The 22,758-nt window shown below is 36.0% G+C and overlaps 1 protein-coding gene across 4 annotated transcripts; it reads left to right on the top strand.

The window, feature by feature from the left end:
• The first annotated feature begins 5,914 nt into the window (after positions 1–5,914).
• Positions 5,915–21,478, top strand: LOC104247473 (glycosyltransferase BC10). Of its 4 annotated transcripts, XM_070172335.1 has the most exons (9): positions 5,916–6,449; positions 18,124–18,607; positions 18,803–18,899; positions 19,307–19,378; positions 19,655–19,736; positions 19,895–19,975; positions 20,382–20,420; positions 20,580–20,657; positions 20,999–21,478. In XM_070172335.1, the coding sequence occupies exons 2-9, from the start codon at positions 18,352–18,354 to the stop codon at positions 21,011–21,013; spliced, it is 720 nt and encodes a 239-aa protein (XP_070028436.1). In that variant the 5' UTR covers positions 5,916–6,449; positions 18,124–18,351; the 3' UTR covers positions 21,014–21,478. The 4 variants fall into 4 exon arrangements, with proteins under 4 accessions (XP_070028434.1, XP_070028431.1, XP_070028436.1 ...); XM_070172339.1 differs by lacking the exon at positions 5,916–6,449 and having other exon boundaries at positions 18,469–18,607; positions 18,799–18,899; positions 20,999–21,381; XM_070172333.1 differs by lacking the exons at positions 18,803–18,899; positions 19,307–19,378; positions 19,655–19,736; ... (2 more) ...; positions 20,580–20,657; positions 20,999–21,478 and adding an exon at positions 15,784–17,588 and having other exon boundaries at positions 5,915–6,449; positions 18,124–18,354.
• The last annotated feature ends 1,280 nt before the right edge of the window (positions 21,479–22,758 follow it).

Below are 22,758 nucleotides of genomic sequence, written 5' to 3'. Positions count from 1 at the left end.
CACCAAAACCTCTCAAAATTGAGATATAAACTCTAAACCATATTCCCAATTATTTGTAACAACACCTAATCCAAACAAATAATGATTTTTGAAAACCCAAATTCGAATTCAAAGCTTCAAAGCTTTTTAATGACTATCAATGGTGGAATTGCTGCTTTCTTTTCCTTTCCTCTTATATTACTAAAATATGGGATTGAGAGATAGAGAGAGACGTAGAGATAATTCTCACTTCTTTGCAACAACATCCAATCCAACACAAACACTGTCTTTTGAAAATTCAAATTCGAATTCAAAGCATCAAAGCTTTTTAATGGTTGTCAATGGTGGAGGGGTTACAGATTTTTGTTGGTTTTAGAAGAGGAAATCATGGGTGATTGAAGAGGAAATCGTGGGGATTTGGAGAGAGAAACTTGGGGGAGTGGGAATATACGGTTGAGTAAAATTAGGATAATAATTAATACCATTAAAATTCTAAAATGGTACATAAATGGTAATTAGATATATAGAAGGTAATTATATTAAAGGTTAAGCATGGAGGGTAATATAGTTTACTATATGGCATAGAAATGTAAAAATTCCTATTGAATACTATATCAAATGATTAATAATGACCTAAATATGTATTTTTTCTATAAATAATAGAAGAATTGGTGAGAATTGATTTTACATTGAAGAAAAAATCGAAATAATGGTATCTCCAATTATAGTTCCTCTGGGATATAAAAATATCTATTCTAACCATCCCCATAATGTATAAGATAAATGTGTACATTTCGATAGGGTCGTATCCTATGGTTACGATTCTATTATATATGTCTTTTTATTCCGTCGAAAATTAATTTTACGGTATAGACACCTATGACCTCTCCCTCCATGCCTTGCGGTAATGACTCCTCTGTCATTATGACCTTTACTATAATGATGTTGTCCATAGATCAAATAATTATTTCGTGGATTGAATTTCACTTGATTGTGGTTGCATTGTGTGTGCTCGGCATAGAAGTTTTGTATAAATGTATTGCCATGCTATTAAATATTTTTATTTAAGATATTTTCTTTCTTAAGTAGTGGAATAGAATAACTCGATTGAAGCGTAATCATAATTGGGACCTAGTTTTTTTGTTTGACTCAAGTATTTAGCGTTCGAAAATCTCTTATCTAACTAATTCATGATCCATGTCGTGTAAAACATAGTTGATGATGTTAGTGTGATAGACCTCTGGTTGTTGATGAATAAACCATATCGTTCCAACACACCCTACGGCGGTGTGTCCTAATTTATGAAAGCCAAATTTTTGTTGCTTTAGAGAATTATATTTGCTATCCACAAGAATGACTCATATGTACATAGTTGAAAATTGTCGATCTGTTAAAGTAATGGATTTGTACTCTGTTTAACTCGAAAATACGAGTAACAATTAAACTTGATTTGTGATTTTAAAGATATGTGATTTAGTTCAATACCAATTAATAATCAAAAAGTATAACGTATAAATGAAAGAAATGAGTAAATAAAACCAGTGTTGCTAGACAATATCGACCTCGGGCCAAAGTGACCTCGAGATGGATCAAGAATAATAAAGCAATAATAAAAAAGCTTAAAGGACAATTCTAATGAACAATGAACAAAAAAGTAAGAGAGTATATTCTTTGCTAATGATTAGATGATCTTTTCAAATGATTTGGGTCCCCTTTACATAATAGAGGAACCCTAAATAAGGTACATTTCTATTTATAGTAAAGAATCTTATTGAGACAGTTGTCTAACTACCTAGTACGAATTAGTACAAATCTATTCCGAGATTTACGCTGTGATCTTGGGGACGTGGCAGGAATCTCACTCATTTTTTTACAGATCCATAACGGCATTATCTTGGGGTTAAGCACACTCAAACTTCCATACTCATCCCGCACTTCGATCCTCGAGCCTTAACCTCTGTCATTCGAGCTCGAGTTTGGTCCATCAAGCTCGAACTCGATCTTACCCGAACTTGGGCTCAAAGCAACCCCTCGAGCCCGGGAAATCAGGTGCACCTGATTTCTACCGTATATAGATAGTCCCTGCGTTTCTTAGAATAAAATGATAAGAAATGTTTTGAACATTGATTTTCGGAGTCTCAGGTGATGATGTCATCTCCGTGACGTAGGCGCTCGAAGTGACCGAAAACGTCTCATCGACACACTTCCCCAAAACATTAAATGCGTGCCAGTGATGGTCGGCTACTAGCGCCGACGAACCGTCGCCGCTTCATCTATAAATACAGGGCTCCTTCATTGTATTAAGAACTTTTACCCTTCCACTGAAAATTTTCCGTTCTCCTCTTCTCTTCATCTCGCTAATCTCACCTCCTGCTTCCACCGCCCGTTAAGTGCCGGAAAAAGCCAAACTCCATCAAACACAACATTCCGCTACCTGCTACATCTTTTTATCTTTAAAACCATGGCCAAAACTTCTAAGACAGTTCCCCAAAAAGAGAAGGCATCTTCTTCTTCTTCCCGGGCGGCCAAGCTGGTGGCGCCGGCCATTAACGAGATCATACCCGTCCCCTGTATGATAAAGAAGGATTTCAATATCGAAAATCCTCCCAATATCCCAGGCCACGAGAACATGCATCTCGATATATCAATATGATATCGAGGAAGCATCTTAAGGTCGTGAAGAAGGACTGCGACTGGGGATACGAGGTCGTGGTACAGATCCCCGACCCCGAGGAAAGCATCACTACTCACGAGGAGGGGTTCTTGAGTGTTTACACTTACCCTTTCACACTGGGTCCCCTCGATCCGGTAGTGCTCGACTTCTGCAAAAGGTACGAGTTTACTCTCGGACAGATCCATCCCTCCTTTTAGTGCATCATGATTATGTTGCGCTACTTCTCCAGCAAGGCCGAGGGATTAGAGTTTACCCTTAACCATCTCATACGGCTATATCGGCCTCAGCTGTTTCGAGGGTCATCGAGCTTCAATGCCGGTCAAAGAAAACCTTCTTTGCTAGTAACGACGAGGATAAAATCGAGGCTAGATGAGCCGGTTTGTCAGATGTAAGGACCTCAGACGTCATCCCTAGAGAGAAAATACCGTTCCAGGAGAGATGGAACTTCAATCATAAGCGAATTCCTTTTTTCAAATATCTTCTTGTATTCCACTTCCGTGTTTCGTAATGCATTTGCCTTTTTTGTAGTTGTTGCTTGGACCCCCCATGCGGTCCTCGACCTCGAGGACTGGGTCCGAAAGTTAGCTGCAACCTCCTCATATGATGAGCGCAAATGGTGCGAATTATCAAAGGGCCAATGAGAGGCCAATCATCATGGTAAGTTCTCTCCATAGGCTCTTTGATGATTTTTTTTATCGGTGATGTTACCTTACTCATGCTTATTTTGTGCAGGCATGAGAGACGTCTTCGAAATGAGGCTAGCCCCTTCAGGGGAAGAGACCGAGTCTCCGATTTCGAAATCGGGGAAAGACAATAAAAGAAAGAGGGCTTCAAAGCCCGAATATCTCCAAGAGGAGTGGGCCCCTTCTCGAAAGTTAAGGAAGAAGCTTATCCACGTGGAGTTGGATTTTTCCATCCAATTCCTAGAGGGCAAAGAGAACAAGGGTGAAGAATCGGCATTGGTGCCCCGAACTAGGAAACCAGTCGAGGCCGCCAAACCCTTTGAACCAAAAACTTTGCTTCATGGCGAAGGAACTCCGAAAAAAAGACTTGGGCAAAGCCCTCAAGTCTCCCGAGATCGAGATCTTTCCCCCTCCTTCAACAAGTATGCCATAGGGGACAAGTGCTGAAAGAGACGAAATTAATCAGAGCGCCCCGAGCGAGGAGCTCGGGGACATGATAATGGGTCACTCCCATCTTCTACCATCATATTCCAAGGAAGCAATAAAGGAAGCCCAATCTCTGTGAACGCCTAATCCGAGCATAGCCCTCGGTGGAGAAGATCCTTTCTGGGACTGCTTCACCGAGGTTGATGACGTCGCCAACCTTAATGATGCATCCACTCTCTTCGAAGAGGTTCATCGTCTCTTCTCTCTGTAGACATGTGATTTTTGACCCTCCCCAAGATTTTACATATTTTAGAATATAAATACTTAGTTTAGGCCTAATATCGCTATTTCAATAAGTTTTGACTCTTTTACTTTATTTTGTCACAAAATAAAAAATTACAAAAATATTTTTTATTTTTAGCTAATTGATATAAAATAGGTTCACTTTTAAAAATAAACCGGGAATGTCTAACACTTTCTCCCGGGTTAACAGAATTCCTTATCTAGAATTTCTGGTTCGCAGACTTTTAAATAAAGTCGATTTCCTCGATTTGGGATTTGAAAATAAATAAATCGGTGACTTGAGACACCAATTAAATTATCCCAAGTGGTGACTCTGATAAAATAAATAAAATAATCCCATTTCGAATAATGTCACTTTAATTGGAAAATTCCCCTGTATACCCTCAGGTGTGTAAAAGGATGTGTGATAGCTCTGGCGACTCTAGGGATGGTTTACTTGAAGAATAAAAATAAAATAAAACCAACATGTAGCTTTTATCATTCAGAAGCTCAAAACTAATAACTAAGGCCAAACAACAACAACAACAACAACCCAGTATAATCCCACTTAGTGGGGTCTGGGGAGGGTAGCGTGTACGCAGACCTTACCCCTACCCTGAGGTAGAGAGGCTGTTTCCAAATAGACCCCCGGCATCCTTCCCTCCAAGAACTTCCCACCTTACTTTTGGGGAGACTCGAACTCACAACCTCTTTATTGGAAGTGGAGGTTGCTTACCATCAGAGCAACCCCTCTTGTCTAAGGCCAAACCTTACTATCTAAAGAAGTATGGCAACATCAAACCAAAAGCCCACTACAACATTAGTACCCAAAGAACGAATCAAACATAATTGCAACCAACAATACCAACTTATGCAAGATAAAAGCTCAAAAAAATAGAAGGGAATAGAAGAGCAGTACTTACTAAGTCTAAACATCAGATTTCATAATAAACATGGAAAATCACAACAAATCAAAGATAATATAAAGAAAAGGGAGAAACAATAACCTTTAGCAAATAAATTGTCTTCAGTACATCAAAAAACCCTTTTAAGAGTTCGAGTAGGAGCTACTACAACGAGAATAGACCCGCAATCGGAATCTTCAAACGGAGACCTCAACCGAATGCCTACCATAAAGAGGTGATGGAGCAACGTTTTCAGCTGCTATCTCAGGTCTTTTGGAGTGTTTTGAAGCTGGTTTGGGAAGGAGAAATGCTGCATTTTTGGGACTGCTTTTCGTGTGGTTTAATGGTTGGTTGATGAACAGTTTTAAGATCGTTTTCATAGTGATTTCAGTGAAGTTTTCATGGCTGAAGTGGTGATGAAGCAAAATGAGTCGTTGGTTTCAGGGATGGTAGGGGAGCGGTGTAGATATGTGATTTTTGACCCTCCCCAAGATTTTTTATATTTTAACATGTAAATATTTAATTTCGGCATAATATTGATATTTCAATTAATTTTGACTCTTTTTCTTTATTTTATAAAAAAAATGAAAATTACAAAAATATTTATTCTTTTTAGTTGCTTTTAGTTTATATGCCTTTCGTAAAACTAAAAATACAAAAATAGTACCTTATTTTTATTTTAATATGATATTTGAAAATACCAAAAAAATAGATTTTTTTTAACGGTCAGTCTTATTTTAACAGTTATTTTACTTAAGTAGGAATAATTATTAAATGAGATCGTATTTTTAATTTCGTTCGCTGGGAAAAAATAAAATTCGAGCTCAAACAACTCATGTTTAAGTTTAATTTTTGGACCTAACCCATAGTTTTCAAGCCCATAATTACTACGCCCATATCCTTGAGCTAAATATAACCTAAAACCCTAAACCTATAAAAGTAAACTAACACGTAACGCCTAAATGAGCTAAAAAAGAGACAAAAATAAAAAGACCTAGATGCCTGAGGAGAAGCAGCGCCGCAGAACACCAAAAAAGGGACCCCCTCCCCTGAGCTTTTTCTACTGGACCATTAGAACAAAAGACCCATCTTCTTCTGCACTCTAAGACCAAAAACCAACAGCAGCTCCCTCACCTCGTCTCACTTCGCCGCTGCCGTACCTCCGACGAACCACCACTGTTTCACCATTTTTCTGTCTAATCTCCTCACTCGGTTCTCTCGCTCACAGATCCGAAGAAAAAAAAAGTTTCAGTTCTTCTTAGTTTCAATTTGACTCCAAATTCGAAAATACACAAAGATTCCAAGTTTCCACTCTAATTTTGAGTTCCGAAAACATGGAGGTTAGCTGAGGACGACAGACTGTTCGTGAGGTTCAAGTTCGTTGGTACCGAATCAATTTCTACTGTTGTCTTGCTCGCTTGCTACTGGAGGTTCGAATTCCAGCGCCAGATTTGCTTGTAATAGCTTCCAAACAGAAGTAATTGAAAAGCTCTTATTCAGGTTCAACTCTTTCACTCTTATTTTGAAGGTGTGATTAACTGATAATGAGAGCCGGGGGCTTAAATGGATTAAAAATTGTTTTCTTTGGTCTATGTGGAAAGAGAATACTAGTTTCTGAATTTGTTTTCTGATTCCAATAGCCGAGTAAACTTAGAAGTAGTATTTTGGTGAAAGTTGTTATGTCTTGAGTCAAGTGGCCATGTTTAAAGTTGTATTCGAGTGTAGATTTGCTTGTCGCATGTTTATGACTAAAATCTGACTGTTGCGCGAATTATGATCAGTAACGCATCTAGTCGAAATTGAGCTTGAAAGGAGATCAATATCTCAAGTCCGTCTTGCTAAGATCTGTGCATTATTGGGCTAGTAGATTCAATGTCATGTGATGATTTATAGCCTGCTTGATTAAAAAAATCTGTTTTGGTATGAGACTAATCTATTTGAGCTTGTAAATTTAGGTTGAAAACTTATTGGGACTAAAACTAATCTTGGGTGGTATTAATCTTTCGAGTTTAGATCATTAAGTTGATGCCATTTTTGTGTGTTTCTTACAAGAAATTTGGTTAAGAATGATAAGTTGGGGTATCTGTTTGAGGCAGTTTCTGATTTGGCTTTGAGACGAAAGAATCACTTAATAACAAGCAGTTGATCTTTGTTTTTTTAGCTATTGAATTTGTGTTAAAGATCTCATTCGTTTATTCGTTTGTTCATCTTATTTTGAAGAAATTAGATTTTGAGTGGTTATATTGCCCTCATTTATTTTGTTTGTTTTATTTTGAATCCTCTAGGAGCATGTTTAGGCCGTCCACCATGATGTTCGCGTGTCATAATTATGGGTTCCAAAATTAAGACCAAAGTATGTGTTCGCGCAACTTTGGACAAAACAATCTTAATATTAATAAAGCGTTATTAATTGTGGACACGTTCGCGTGACATGATTTTTGACGCGCCAAACAAATGGGTACACGTACGCGTGACCCATTTCAAGATAATTTCTTAATTAAAAGCGGCAAATGCACATAGGTTCTAAAATCAGTAATTAAACAATTTGATTAAGCCAAGTACGATCAAAGCGACTGTGCTAGAACCACGAAACTAACTCGGGAGTGCCTAACACCTTCTCCCGAGTTAACATAATTCCTTTCCCGGATTTCTGTGTTCGCAGACATTAATATAGAGTCAAATTTCCTCGATTTGGGATTTTAAACCGGTGACTTGGGACACCATAAATTATCCCAAGTGACGACTCTGAATTGTAAATAAATAATCCCGTTGCGATTGTCACTTAAATTGGAAAAACTCCCTTATGCCCTTCCGGGGTAGGTAAAAGGAGGTGTGACAAGCGGCGGATTAAGCTTCAGGGGTGTTGGAATGGAGGAGTTGTTCTTTTTGTGAAGAAGATGATGCCACCGCTGTGTCTATTCTTTCCAAGTCCAAAATATTTTCACTTTCTTTGAAAGTACTTTAATAAATTAAAAAAGAAAAAAATTAAAAAAAAGAAAGAACATAAACTCAAAAATCCGAAATGTTTCCTTAAAAATCCTTCTTTCGAAAAATCCCCCCAAAAAATATTCTTTCTACCTTTTTAAGAAATCTTTTCCCAAAAATTCAAAAAAAAAAAAATCAAAAGAAAAAACAAGAAGAAAAAAATTTCTTTTCCTTGTTTTAAAGTCTTTCTTTCAAAAAAAAAATAATTTTAAAAAATTGAAGTTCAATAAAAAATATTTTCGTTTTTCTTTAGAAGTACTTTTGTAATTTTTTTTAAAATAAATAAATAAATAAACTCAGAAATCCAAAATATTTTCTGAAAAGTTCCTCCTTCGAAAATTAAGAAGCAACATCCAAAATCCAAAAATATTTTCTTTCCTCTTTAGAAAAAGTGAAAACAAATGAAAATTCAAACAAAAATATCTTCCTTTTACTTTTGAAATTTTCAAAGTTTAAATCAAAAGAAGAGGAATTTTTAGAAGTCTTTCTTTTAAAAAAATAAATAAAATCAAAATCAAAATAAAAAAATCCAAAAAAAAGCATTTCCTTTCTTCTTTTAAAGCATTTCTTTCGAAAATTCAAAAAAAAACAAAACAAAACAAAAACAGCAAAACAAAAATAAAATTCAAAAAAAATATGTTTTTCTTTTGCTTAAAGCTTTCATGGTCTGAATTTTATAAAAAGTAAAAAGAAGAGTTAGCTTTTCTCAATTTTCCCGAACTACGCAAGATCTGATTCATACGGCATCATGATACATAGGCAATCCTCATCGGATTCGATCATAACCATAGAATTAGCTGAGTGAAAAATAAACTTAAAAAAAAAGAAAGAAAAATTGAGTTGAAAAAAAAAGAAAGAAAAGAAAACAAAAAAAAAAAAGAAAAAAGAAAAGTGAGTGCCAAAATAGAGCGACAAAAACGAATTGAAAAAAATCAAGAGTGATTAAGAGAGGCAGAAATAAAAGAAAAGAGGTACATACTGAAAGGTTAGTTAAGGCCGGGATGTAACATGCAACCTTTCAAACACATGGTAGAAGCGTTTAACTGTTAGATGCATTGCATCCCAATGTGCGATTTCCTATATGTTAAATGTCTCAAAACTAACAAGGTTGCGGTGTGAGCAAATTAGCCAATGTCTGTTCAGGTGGTTGGTTTTGTTGGTATGCGGTGATGAACACGCAACCTTGCACGCGGCCACAACATTATATACAAAACCAAGCTCCACCTTCTAGAAATGCCCATCCTTACCAAACTCCATATAATCCTCAATCAAATGATCCCCAATACAATCCTCGCCCAAGATAGCCTGTCAGAAAGAATCAGTTCACCCCTATTGGTGAATCGTATTCAAGCTTGTTCCAAAAGCTAATCGGGCTAGATCTATTGCAGCTAGTGGCCCCGAACCGGCCGAACCTCGAGTCTCCATCGGAGTCGCCATAGCTGTCACACCTTCTTTTTACCCGCCCGTGGGGGATATAAGAGAGTTTTTCCAATTGAAGTGACTTTATTTGATATGAGATTATTTATTTTTTCAAAGTCGCCACTTGGGATTATTAATTTTTGGGGTCCCAAGTCACCGGTTTATTTTAAATCCCAAATCGAGGAAGTTTCGATTTTATTTTTAAAAGTCTGCGAACCAGAAATTCTAAGTAAGGAATTCTGTTAACCCGAGAGAAGGTGTTAGGCATTCTCGGGTCCGTGGTTCGAATTTGTGCTTGGATCTGGGTTAGTTTAGGGAAGAATTGGGCCAATTTGGTACAAAGAATTAACTCAAATTCATATTAAAACCCCTTTTTTCCAATTACCTCTTTTATTCCTTTTTCCTTTGTTTTTCTTTTTCTTTTTCTTTAATTAAAATCCTAAATTAATCCAAATTGTAAAATTAAGCTAATTATCTAACTATAGTATTTATAACAATTACTTGATCTTAAATTAAAAGGGAAAAATCATCAATCTAAAAATTAAACGATAAAAATGTAAAAATGAGCCATTTTTGTAATTTTCATTTTTAATAAAGCAATTAATGAATTAATTAATCCTAAAATATAAAAACAAAAATCTAAATGCAATGTATGGTATTCTTGACATTTTTAATGATTTTTTAACAAAAATTAAACGTGCACAAAAATACAAACAATTAAAAAAATTCTACAAAAATCTTATAAAATGGCAAAAAACCGGAAAAAATCTATTTTCTTGGATATTATAGGAGTATTTCATATAGGTAAAAAAATCACCAATCCGTTTGTATCTTGTGAAAAAAATAAAAATAGATGGTAAAATGATTGAAAGAAGCACAAATTAATTCGAATATTATGTTATTTAAATAATAAATACATATCAATTACTACTTTTAGCAGGATTACTTCCCGAAATGATGTATAACAAAAAAAATCGATTATCAAATTACTCAAACAAATAAATATGATTATCACACAATTTCTCAATCAAACAAAAATAATATATCAAAAAATATCTTTGAAATAAGGGTGGGTCGGGTCCTAACGGATCGGGTTAGTAGATTTTGGTTGGATCCGGTTATTAATTATTTAAGAAAGACAAAATAGTGGTTCCGTTAAACTAAGGGCATGAATGAGCAAATATTGGACTGATTGGGCATATATGTGCCAAACTATTAACGACATGCATATCTGTCCTAATTCGCATAGTTCACTGGCATATGTGGCCCTTTTAGGTAAGAAAAAAGTCCGCTGAACTTTTTGGGGTCGAAAAATAATTATAAGAACTTGGGTGGGTAATCTCAAAACATCAGGTGAATTTTTACGAACCCAAAGGGAGCCAAGCTAGGCTTTGAACTAAAAGAGGATTGAAAGCAAGCATAGCAACGGCGTTTATTGTCTCCCCGCTGGTCGGTCGGAGAATCACGTCGGCGCGTTGCTTGGTATTTATCGGCATTTTATATTGCTAGTATTTTGCTCTTTTCCTATTTTTCACTACTTTCTAATTCTTTATATTTGCTTTCTGATTTTAATTATTCTTCTTTTAATGCATTTGGTCTCTAAATTTCTTTCCTTTGGAAACCCTTTACGGTGATATGTGAAAAAAATAGAACAAAACGGGGTTGGGCGTGGGGGGTGTGGTTCTAACTTCTAAGTGGAAGTGAAAATTGTCTCTAAGAGCAAAAGATGAAACTTTGCATGATATGAAGTATTGGGATAGCTAAATGTAAATTAGTTTGGTAAAATGTGTTCCATATTACTTGTCTTTTTATAGTTGATATGTGTGTTGATGGTGTAGTTAGCCTAGGCACATATATGTATGCATTATAGTTGATAATATATCGTAAGGGTATGGCCTAATGGTCAATAAAGTGCGCGGAGAATCATGAGCTCTCAAGTCCCAGCAGAGGAAAAACACTAGGTCATTTACCTTATCCAAAAAAAAGAAAAAAAGAAATACGAGGCGATCTTTTCTCATCTGGCTAATCCTTGGTAGATAGAGTTATTCGGTACCTATGTTGATGGAGATAGTAGGTACCCAGTAGAATAGTCAAAGTGCGTGTAAGTTAACCCGAACAACACCGTCATTAAAAGAAAATGCACTGTATCTCCTCCTACTTATGTCTCTGACTAGGTATAGGTATTGTATAGATATTGATGTTCAGAGCTAGATAGCTTAAGGAAAGGGTCACTGTGAGGGTCAGAGAACAGGAAATTTCAGCCGACAGATTACAGTTTCGCTCAACTACTGTGCAGTTTGTGTCAGCAAGTGAAACATGAAGTGTTAGTATGGATGAAAATTTTATAAATCTGAATTCGGAGAAGTTTCAGTGAATTATGTGACAAATTGATAGCTGTAGTAGTGTTAGCTCGAAAGTTTGGGATCTCTGACCTGACTGCCCTGAAAAAGGAGCCTCGACTCTCCCCTCCCTCCCATCTTTGGCCAAAGCAGCCATTGGACTCGCTCTTTGCTGCTAGCTGAAGTCTGTTTGATGTTTGTTTCTCGGTTTATTTTCTACCTAATTTACATTCATAAGATCAAAAAGTCGGTTACATTCTGAATCTTCGTTAAAATTCTTTTTTCCATAGTTGCTTGGTGAGTAAAAAGGGAAATAAAAGACACAACACCATTCTTGTCCAACCTTCCACTCTTTTTCTTTTTGGGTATGGTTTTGTTAGATTGTGAAACTTAATTTTTGTGACATATGGTCCAACTCCTAAAAATCCAAATGTACACCTTCAGGCAAAATCCAGCCTAAATAATATGAATTAGTCAAGAGAGTGTTAGTGCTGGGACCTTAATTTCAAGAGATAAGAGAGCCTATGATAGTGCTGTTAACAAGAACTACACGGGGCGGGTACCTATATTTTATGATTGAAAGGTTGCCTTTTTTTTTTGAGCAAAAGGTAATTGTACATTCATAAAACTCTAGAACGAAGAGATTTCTAGGACAAACATACTTACAAGATACTCATTTTCTATGACAATCTATTTACACCAAAAAGATAAAAGATATAAACAAGTAAACTTTAGTGAAGATATTGTAGCTCCGATTTAAAGGGTTAGTTTTCGACAGCTCTTAGGTTCCAGAGTTGTGGAAGTTTGAGGGCTTTGCCGCACTATACTTTGTTTTCTTGTACTTTAGTTATCTCCATATACACGTGTGTGTGTCACCTTTTATTCTCAGTCACACAGCTGTGATATTGTTTAACCAAAAATATGATTCTTTGATCAAAGCTAAAGACAAATAGAAATTCGGGCTACTGATAATCAGGAGCCGAAAAAGAAATAATAGACTTTTTGAGAATGACAAATAAGCAGTAAATAGGTTTGTATTCCAATGTAATGTTGATGATATCCTCTGTCCTTACAAATGATGAGACCTCCTCCTTTTATAGTTGATTCTAAGTAAAAGAGTAATACCTTAGTCTTAATGTGACAATTATGAGCAATAAATGACATTAAATAAGACGTTACACAATCATTCCTATTTAATACCAATTCTCTAACGTATTGGGTATTTAATATTGAATTTGGACTCCTTTTCGTCATCATATCCATGTCTTCAATGCCTTCTGATCTCTTGGCTTTAAATGACCTAAATAGGTACGAAGCTTGTATTATTCGAATTGCCTCTCGTGCCTATTTAGCTTTCTTTTCTCCGTATCTGTTGTCACTCGTGCTTCTTAACTGATCTTCATGTTTTGACCATTTGACCAGTCCTCGTGTCATGCCACATCACCTTCAATGTAAATTCAGTTTTTTCCCAATACAGATAGTCCCCCACTTTCCATTTATTTATCAATTAAATATCTGGGAAGTGGATCTTCATAAAAAGGGAATTTTTGCCGTAATTAATACTATGACAGTACTGACGCTTCAATTGTCTCTTCTAATTAATGCTTTGCATACGTGTCACCTTTTATTTAATGCTCTACACACGTGTCACTTTCTGATTGGTTCTGCAATTTTGCACCCTTTTTTCAAGACTTCTTCATTCCCACTATTCACGAAGTGATAGTGGCCTTTATTATAGGCTTTCCATCATTACACTTCTAAGTTTGACGGTTGTCATTATAAACATATTTAACCCTCTTTCTTTTGTCTTCTTCTTCATAGATCTTCAACAAGCAATTTATTATTCACTTTTGCTTTTTCTCCCCTTTAGTTCATCCTTCTTCAACAATGTCATCTCCAAACCCTAACCCTAGAAAAGTTCCAATTCTAGATCACTTCCCCAATGCCCCCGTAAGACATAGGAGAGGCAGAGGAGGTGGGCTTCGGAGCTTGAGCCTAGGATCCACTCGTGGTGGTTCATCTGGTTCTGCTTCTTCTTCTTCTGGTATTAGGAGTTCTATCCCAAAGACCCCCTCTTCTAAAGGTAAAGAACTTTCTGAACCTACTCAGGAACCTTTAGTTGAAGAAATCGTACCCAATGATTTATCTTTTGGGAATGATAGAAGATCTCTCCAAGAACAAGTTAAAAATTTAGAAAAAGCTGACACCTATCCTTCTTTAATAACTGAACTTGTGATTCCCACTGTTAGGAAAGATTGTAATTGGAGAGATAATCTTCGTATGATGATTCCTGCCCCAAACCAGAGAATTTCTTCTTTCAGAATTGGATTCTCTTTCGTTTATACTTATCCCTTTACTTTGAGATTTAATCCTGCCATTGACCCAGTTATACTTGAATTTTGCCGCTTTTTCAAAATTTGCTTAGCACAAGTAGGTCCTCTTGTTTGGAGAGCTGGGTAAAATATAAACGAATGTTTCAAAAAAGGTTAAAGGCAGAATATTAGTTACGGTTAAAAATGCACATCTTTGTACTTACTCAAAAACTGTTGTAACTGAAAACAGTTACGGATGAAAAAGCATTACCCTTGTATTCATTTGAAAACTATTATCAATAAAAATAGTTATGGGTAAAAATTCGTACCCTTATATTTAAAACTATTGTAAACAAATAGTTATCTCCTTGTACTAATTTAAAAAAAAAACTGTTTCAAAAGAAAAACAGTTATGAGTGCAAGCTTATATCGAATCTGTTGAAAGAAAAAACAGTTGCAAAATGAGTTATAGACGATACACAAACACATGTGAAATGTTATGAAAGTTAAATGTCAAAACTTTCTTCAAAACATTGTTAAAGAAAAACATGTGAAAATTCCTATCTCTCTTTTGTATATTTACACCATTATGAAGTTGAGACGTCTTCTTCATTAAGTTTCGTTCATAAAAGGGCCCTCTTTTATAATTCGTGCTTATTCAAAAAAGTCACGGAGCATTGAAGCATTTTTAATGCAAAGTTAAAGGGTAAAACAAAAACCCAAATATTAAAATAGGCAGAAAATAAAGCCGAAATATATATATATATCAAACTTTGCATATATATATATATATATATCAAACTTTGCAAACATAAGGTAAAGATTTGTCTTCAAACCTCGAAACAAGACAGGGGTAAACCAACAGATTATTTACGAATGGAACATAAGCAGTGAAGTTATCATCTGAATCTTTAAGTTCTGCACTGTTTTTTCCTTCGTCCGGTTTTTGTCTCTATTGGGTTTTTCCGGCATGGTTTTTAATGAGGCAGAGGCAAGGATGAAAAAGATAAAATCTTCCACTTCCCGGTAACATCATAGTGAGTAACCAAAAAGTGGGGGGACTATCTGTATTAGTAAAAATTAGACTCACCATGTGGGTCTATTAAATGGCGACATGTGTCACAAAGTTTGAAGAAAAGTGAAGAATGATATGTAAAGATGATATGTGAAACACCCCCGGGACCGACCATACTCGTATCGTGCCTGTTAGCCTCAGAACTGATCATCATGAAATAGCCCAGAACAAGCACGGGATTGACTCAACAGGCACGGGATTGACTCAACAGGCACGAGATTGACTCAACAGGCACGAAATTGACTCATTAATTACGAAATTAACTCATCAGTTACGGAATTCCAGCATTTACACAGCTGTTACAAGTCTTCCAAAAGTAATGGATGGACTGAGTAAATGCTCATAATGGACCCATAATTCAAGGAGACTAGTTATTTAGATTTAGCCCTATAAATAGACATACTTTTACCACTATCAGGGGAATCTAATTTTCTTCTCTACAATTCTATACATTGTAATTTATAGTATATTGCTCTCTATCACGTTGTATTAACGAAATTTTATATCTTTCGGATTGAATCGGTTGCTTGTGGCTCGTCATATAAAATTATTGCTTTGACCTTGAAAACTATTTTTTGGGTTAAACAGATATACTTTCTGTGTTCTGAACAGTTGAAATTTCATCTATTTACTGGCAACAAAGGATTCCTTCTTTTGTCTTGTGATAAAGCATCAAGAATAATATATCGTGGGACACATAACAGACTACTCAGTCCACGCCGTAGAATAATTGGAGTGGAAGCAAAAAGCAAATAAGCTCTGCACTCTTAGAGGAGTCTGCCCTCATCTCCAACGAAAAAGAAGCAATGTGGAGGCACTATCACCTGCTAGTTCTGAGGTTATGTCTTTGATTAGCAAATGCTTAACAACTTCTGCTGAACCATCATTTTTACTGTCCATACCGCTTCTGAATCTGTTGAGAGCGTGCAGAACTGTCAAAAACCTTCAGCAAGTCCACACCCACATAATCCAAAAAGGCTACGAGCAAGACCATTTTATCATCAACCAGTTTATATCGCTCTGTAACACCTTTTCCTCCGATGTCTCTTATGCGACAAGTGTATTTGAGCGTGTCATTCAGCCCAATGTTTATGTCTGGAATACATTGATTAAAGGGTATAGCAAACATTCATCCTTTGCTGATTGCTTCCTTATCTTGAAACAAATGAAAAGAAGTATGAATGTGATACCTGATAAGTATACTTTTCCTTCGCTGGTCAAATCTTGTTCTAGTGCCTTGGCTTTGAGGGATGGTCAGGCCGTTCATGGGTTGATAGTTAGATACGGAACTGATAGCGATGTATTTGTAGGATCCAGCTTGATTGATCTTTATGGGAAGTGCAATCAGATTGAGTATGCACGTAGAATCTTTGATGAAATGCCTCTAAGGAATGAGGTTACATGGACTGCTATGGTTGTTGGCTATATATATTTTGGTGATTTATCGCAAGCAAGTAAATTATTTGATGAAATGCCCCATAAAAATATAGCCTCGTGGAATGCAATGATTAGTGCATTCGTGAAGTTTGGTGATTTGCTTAGTGCCAGGAAATTGTTTGATAGTATGACTGGCAAAGATGTGGTATCTTTTACTACTATGATTGATGGTTATGCTAAGGCTGGTGACATGGCATCAGCGAGGTTCTTGTTCGATCAGCCTTTTGACAGAGACATAATATCCTGGTCTGCTTTGATATCTGGGTACGCTCAGAACGGGCAGCCCAATGAAGCTCTCAAAATTTTCCATGAAATGTTGTCAATGAATGTTAGGCCAGATGAGTTTATAATGGTAAGTTTGATGTGTGCGTGTTCCCAATTAGGTCGCCTGGACTTGGCAAATTGGGTAGAACATTATATGAGCCAGAATTCATTTGATCTTAATCAAGTGCATATAGCTGCAGCCCTTGTGGATATGAATGCTAAATGTGGGAATATGGAAAGGGCGACAATGCTGTTTGAGGGGATGCCTAAGCGTGATCTAGTATCATACTGTTCAATGATACAAGGCCTGTCTATTCATGGTTGCGGTTCTCAGGCTGTAGTTTTCTTTGATAGGATGCTGAACGAGGGGCTTGTGCCTGATGATGTTTCCCTTAAGGTAATTCTGACTGCTTGTAGTCGTGCAGAACTTGTTAAGGAGGGTTGCCGCATCTTTAATCTAATGATAAACAAATATCCTGCTAAGCCTTCTCCGGATCATTATGCATGTGTAGTAGACCTTCTTGGAAGATCAGGAAAACTTAAAGATGCGTATGAACTTATAAGGTCAATGCCCACTGAACCTCATGCTGGTGCCTGGGGCGCACTTCTAGGGGCTTGTAAGCTACACTGTGACATTGAGGTAGGGGAGGAGGTATCCCATAGACTTTTTGAACTTGAGCCTCAAAATACTGGTAATTACGTGCTTTTGTCAGACATCTATGCTGCGGCAAATCGGTGGTTAGATGTTGCGTTGTTGCGTCAGAAAATGAGTGAGAAGGGTCTTAAGAAGATACCTGGTTGCAGTTGGGTATGAAACAATCCTTAAAACTTTGTCCTATTATTGTTCATGTCTTCATGTCCTGTTTAAGTGTTTTCCCTTCATTGGAAAATTAGTGTATCTGCTTTTATCTCTTACTACACATTTTGAGTCATTTAACTATTTTCATTAGTTGACTTCTTCAAGAGGACTAAAATTTGGAACTGTTTTACTTATTGCTGGTAGGAATATAGTTTGAACTAGGAACAGAGTGATGCTTTTTTTTACTTATTGAATTACTTTCTTTGATCAGCCTGACGTTTTTCCCAATGTGGTTCCCTTTTAACTAGTGCCTTCTATTATAATTTTTCAGCCTTCTTTGTCAACTAATAATAATGAGAGAAACTATGCCAGTTTAGGATAGTTACCTTTATTTTTCAGGTGGAATAGTCTATGATCTCCCAAATATTTTTCTTCTCAGCTTCTACCTATTAAGCGCGAAATTTGTAATGTTATTGTTTTGTAATTTGATAGCCAAGTTGAACCTCTTTCTGATTTTTTTCTTATTTTACTTTGTGGGAATTAGGTATAATGTGATGGCAATTTGTGGACAGTGGACACTCGTTGAACAAGGAACTACAGAAGGAAATCAAAGTGGAAAATCCCTTGTTGCATAAGTGCTGAGTTGAACTAAACCAGTTTCCCATGAGTCAGGCTGCATACATGACTGAAAATTCAGATTTTTCGCACATGGAATTGGATAGTTTACTATTACAGAGAGGCTTGGTCACTTTTATTAGTGGGACAGATAAGCATGTATATGCAGATTGATTTTAAATCGAGTAGATTGAGAAGAAAATTTTCGTGCTACTTGAATTTTGTCTACTGTGCTGAGCATCAGACCATCCACTTCACTATTGGTTTCAGACAGGGTTTAAAGAGGGAAATCCCCATTGAAAGCCAACATGCTGAAGAATTGTTGGTCCTGTTATTCAATTTCGTGCAATCAATGATTCAATGTCCAGTTACTGAAACACTAGTGGAACAGTTTTTGGTTTGGCTTATATCAGGTATAAAATGTTTTATCCTTGTCTAAAAAGTGGTTAATATCTCTTTTCTCCTTATGACTTTTCTTTTTTTTTTTCCATTTTTTTTGTCTTTGTGCTTTTTTGTATTTTTTGAGTGGTTATATTACATTTCTTTTTCTCTTTCACATACTTCGTATAGCCTAGCAATATTTAGCAAGTGTCTTTTCCTTCAGGTAGATTGGGGAGAAGCAAGCATGATCCAGGCAGAGCGCATTTTAATTCAGCATGCATTGATGGATCCTCTCAATGAACGATTTGTTTTTCTTTCAGACAGGTGAGATATAATTCACTAATATCTTCCTTTATCAAATTTGTAGCACAAGCTGACTTATTTGGTACTATGGTTAGCTTAATTGATTCTTAATTTATCAGAAACTGTAGTGGTAAGCTACTTTTGCATATTTGTACCCCTTAACACTATTAGTTTCCTGAGCTAATTTTGGTAAATTGTCTGAAATAGTCAAACTCTGTTTGAATAAACTATTCAGATGATGATTTTTACTTAGGATCACTATAATCATTGGCCACATCTGTTGTAAAAGAGCACTTGGCACATTGGTCTGAGAGAACAATGCGATTATGTTGTTTCCAACATTGATATCTCTGAAATAATATCCATTATATTAACAGTTTTGTTGTGACTGCCATCTAATTTGTTTCAGCTTTTTCTTGTTATTTCAGTTGCATACCTTTGTACAACTTCAGCTATACATACGACTACATAATGTCTACGCCAAATAGCTTTGTTGACAGGTAAGAGACAGTGGTATTTCTGCTCTTTCTTGAGTAAATGATTTATTCCTGTAGTCAGAAATCAAGTAATAAGTAAGCTCCTGTAGTCAGAAATCAAGTAATAAGTAAGCTTTAGTTCTTTCCTGGAAGCGCACTAGTCATTCTCAAAGAACTATTACTTCTGAACCCAGTTTGTTAACCAAATATCTAGCTAGCATCTTACTTTCACAAATTAAAATGCGGAACAGTCTTCATGCTTCATTTATCTAATCGTCTTTTGTTTAAAAATGAAAACAGCTTTGCTGATACAAAAGAAGGCCGCTACAACCCCAAAATGGATCCACTTATTCCTGTTCAAAGCTGGAGGAAAGGTTCTCAGGTATTGGTCTGAAATATGAATTCTAGCTTCATGAAGTTCAATGTAAACTCCTTATAAGGAAATTCTCAAAGGAGAAATTGAGCAAAAAGGCAAGATGTATCTTTGATTATTACTAGTTGTATAGCTTACTACTTAACAATTTCACTTTGTTTTCGCAGTGGGCTGTTTTAAACAGAAAGCATGCAGATATTGCTGTGAAGGATGAAAGATTATTTCCTATGTTTCAGTTGCATTGCAAGGCAAGTTAACTTTTTTTTGACCTACCTTTACTGTTATTCGAAAAATTAGGATATGGATTTTGATTTACGATGCTTATGGATGGTCCGGAGTTCATGAGCATTGCAAGACAAGTTATCTTAGCCTTTTTATTTTCAATTTAGGAAAAAATGGATGGTCCTTAGTTCTTTTAGATGGACGAAGACTAGGCAATAGAAAAATCATTGTTAAAGTTGAATCCATTAGTATTAGTTTCTCATGTGCCTCTAATTTGCTGGTTGTACAAGTATTATGGCTACCCAACTAATGTATACAGAAGTTAACTACTCTGATGATATCTAAAATTCTGCATTTGTATGTTCCCATTGAGCATACCTTCATATTATCATGGTTCTCACTCCTCACCTTAATTACTTTATCACTGTGCAGAAAAAGCCGCTACCTGAGTTTTGGCGGGATCAGTATGTTGTGAGTCTCCGTGCTGTTTGAGTATTTTTTTGTCTTCTATTGTTAGTCGATCTTTTGACTTTTAACTTCTGCTAAAAGGTCTTGACATGCCATACCAATCTATACGCTACTTCTATATACTGTTGAACTGTTTTCTAATGGCTTATTTTATCCTCCAAGGAGCGTGAACGGAAAGGATGGCATCCTGTTACCTATAAATTAGCCGATGCTACTCCCTTGCTAATCCAATCTATCAAGGTACTTTGGATCTTTTCAACAAGCACATTAATTAGTAGGTTAGCCAGGTCTACTAGCAGAAAACTCGGTGATCACTTGGGGAAAAAATGTTTCAGAAAGTTATATCACGTATTGCCAAATAGGAGAAGATAATGAAAGAGTATTCCACTCAAAGTAGCTAGTACTAGGAAGTAAGGCATTTCAGGGGTTCACAATACTAGAAAATTGACCTTCTCTTGCTCAGCAATTAAAATGAGGATGATTTTCTAACTATATGACGCTGAATTATCCTGTGTAAAACGACAAATGTGCCAAGTGCTTGGCCGAGTAACTTGTTCTTTTTTTTTTTGCTTGTTGTGCAGCTATTTAGAAATTAGAGGATGAAGCTTTGCACTGCAAGAAGCAAAAAAGAAAGGCCTTTTGTTCAAGAATGGATCAACTCATTAACAGCTCCACTGAAAAATCGTGGTTTCTAGATTGACAACTACAATTTGATTGGATTTAAATTTCACTTGTGTCCCATATATCAAAGAGCTAATAACCAGAGTTCAGAGGTAGTTTTTGTGATTCTCTGACTTACTATCTGAAAGGGCTATTTTTCACTTGATTGTGCACGGCTAGGATCAATAGGTCCTTGACGACTAGCTAATCTACATCATTGCTATGGCTCTTTCTTCAGTCCCTAACTGTAAGTTCTCTGTGGCTGTGCTGTGTATTCTGCAAGAAAAGGTTGTATTGTTTTAAATGATTCTATACTTAGTGGAGATGAAGGATAATGAATATGATTAGATGGAACTACCATATTAAAAAGAAGGCAAAATACATTAACAACCCCTTAAAGTTGTCCACACTTTTTACTTATACGGTCCATCTTAAGTTTGTTCCATTTGAGCACTTTAACCAGGCCTTTACTGTGTCATTTAGACACAAAAAACTAACATGACCAGGTAAGTGTTTCTCACAATTTTTAAGCGTGTGAAATAGTCCGAAAAAATAAACTCATACTTCTTGCCGGAGTAATATTTCTTTTAATTTTTTAGATCTTTCACTCCATTACTATTATCTCCATCTTTAAATCTGGGCACCTAGAAATTTCTTACTTTTCTTTCTGACTCGCCAATTTCAACTACAAAATATATCACTCGCCAATTTCTAGACAATAATCATGAGTCTTTTAACCAGGTTCTTTCATCTCAAGCTCTAACAATGGAGTCTGGAAATTTTCTTGACAATTTATTCAAATTAGTATATAAATTTCAGTTCCCAACTCTCAAAAACAAGTATCGTTCGTTCTCAATCAACAACTATTCGATAATAACCTGCGTTATTTGTTTCAAGTTCGAAGGACCATCAATGGAGGTCTCAAAGTTGGAATAACTCCAAACTTTTTCCAAATGGTCTCCTACTCAAACAAATAACCCCAACTCAGATTTCAATCCGGATCCGAATTGTGAAACTATATTTAACAGTTATAATTCCCCAACTCAAAAGCATATAGAGAAAACGAAAAGAAAAAACCAAAAGGAGAAAGTTCCACAAATCAAATCATATAGAGCAACTTAATTAAAAAAATCCAAAAGAAGTACATCAGTTACAGGCTTCACGAGCAATGTCAAGAAATGGGTTTGGAACATCGAAGAGGATACGATGATTTTTCCGGTCAAAGAAGATGAACAGGGTCAGTTTTTTTTTCTTCTTTTAGTTCTTTTTTTTGAAGTTTTTTTTTGGTTAAGTTAAATCCACGTGTCTTCCTTTTATTCGTTATTCTGGTGTGACTTACACGCACCTTTAGTGTTTAGTTGCCTATTAATCTTGTGTCTAAATGTCACAGTAAAGGCCTTGTTAAAACGTTCAAATGGAACAGACTGGGATGTTTAAGTGAAAAGTGTGAGGGGCTTCTAAATCAGTTTCTTTTCTTCAAGCTCAGTCATGCCGATGTAGTGCAGTCCTTCCACCCCTAATAATTAGAAAAAATATAACATGCATAGTCAAAATGACTTGAAGAAATTCTGTAAAAGAGTGCATTAAGAAATTAAGAGAGCTCCATTTGTCTTTAAACTTGTGTTAATGGGATCAGCTCTTCAGTATACACCTCTTTATTTTTGAACAACTCCCTCAACAT

The sequence above is a fragment of the Nicotiana sylvestris genome, chromosome 1 (assembly GCF_000393655.2).
Source record: "Nicotiana sylvestris chromosome 1, ASM39365v2, whole genome shotgun sequence".
Lineage (NCBI taxonomy): Eukaryota > Viridiplantae > Streptophyta > Magnoliopsida > Solanales > Solanaceae > Nicotiana > Nicotiana sylvestris.
The sequence above is the reverse complement of the archived record's forward strand: the minus strand, read 5'-3'. Positions and strand labels throughout refer to the sequence as shown.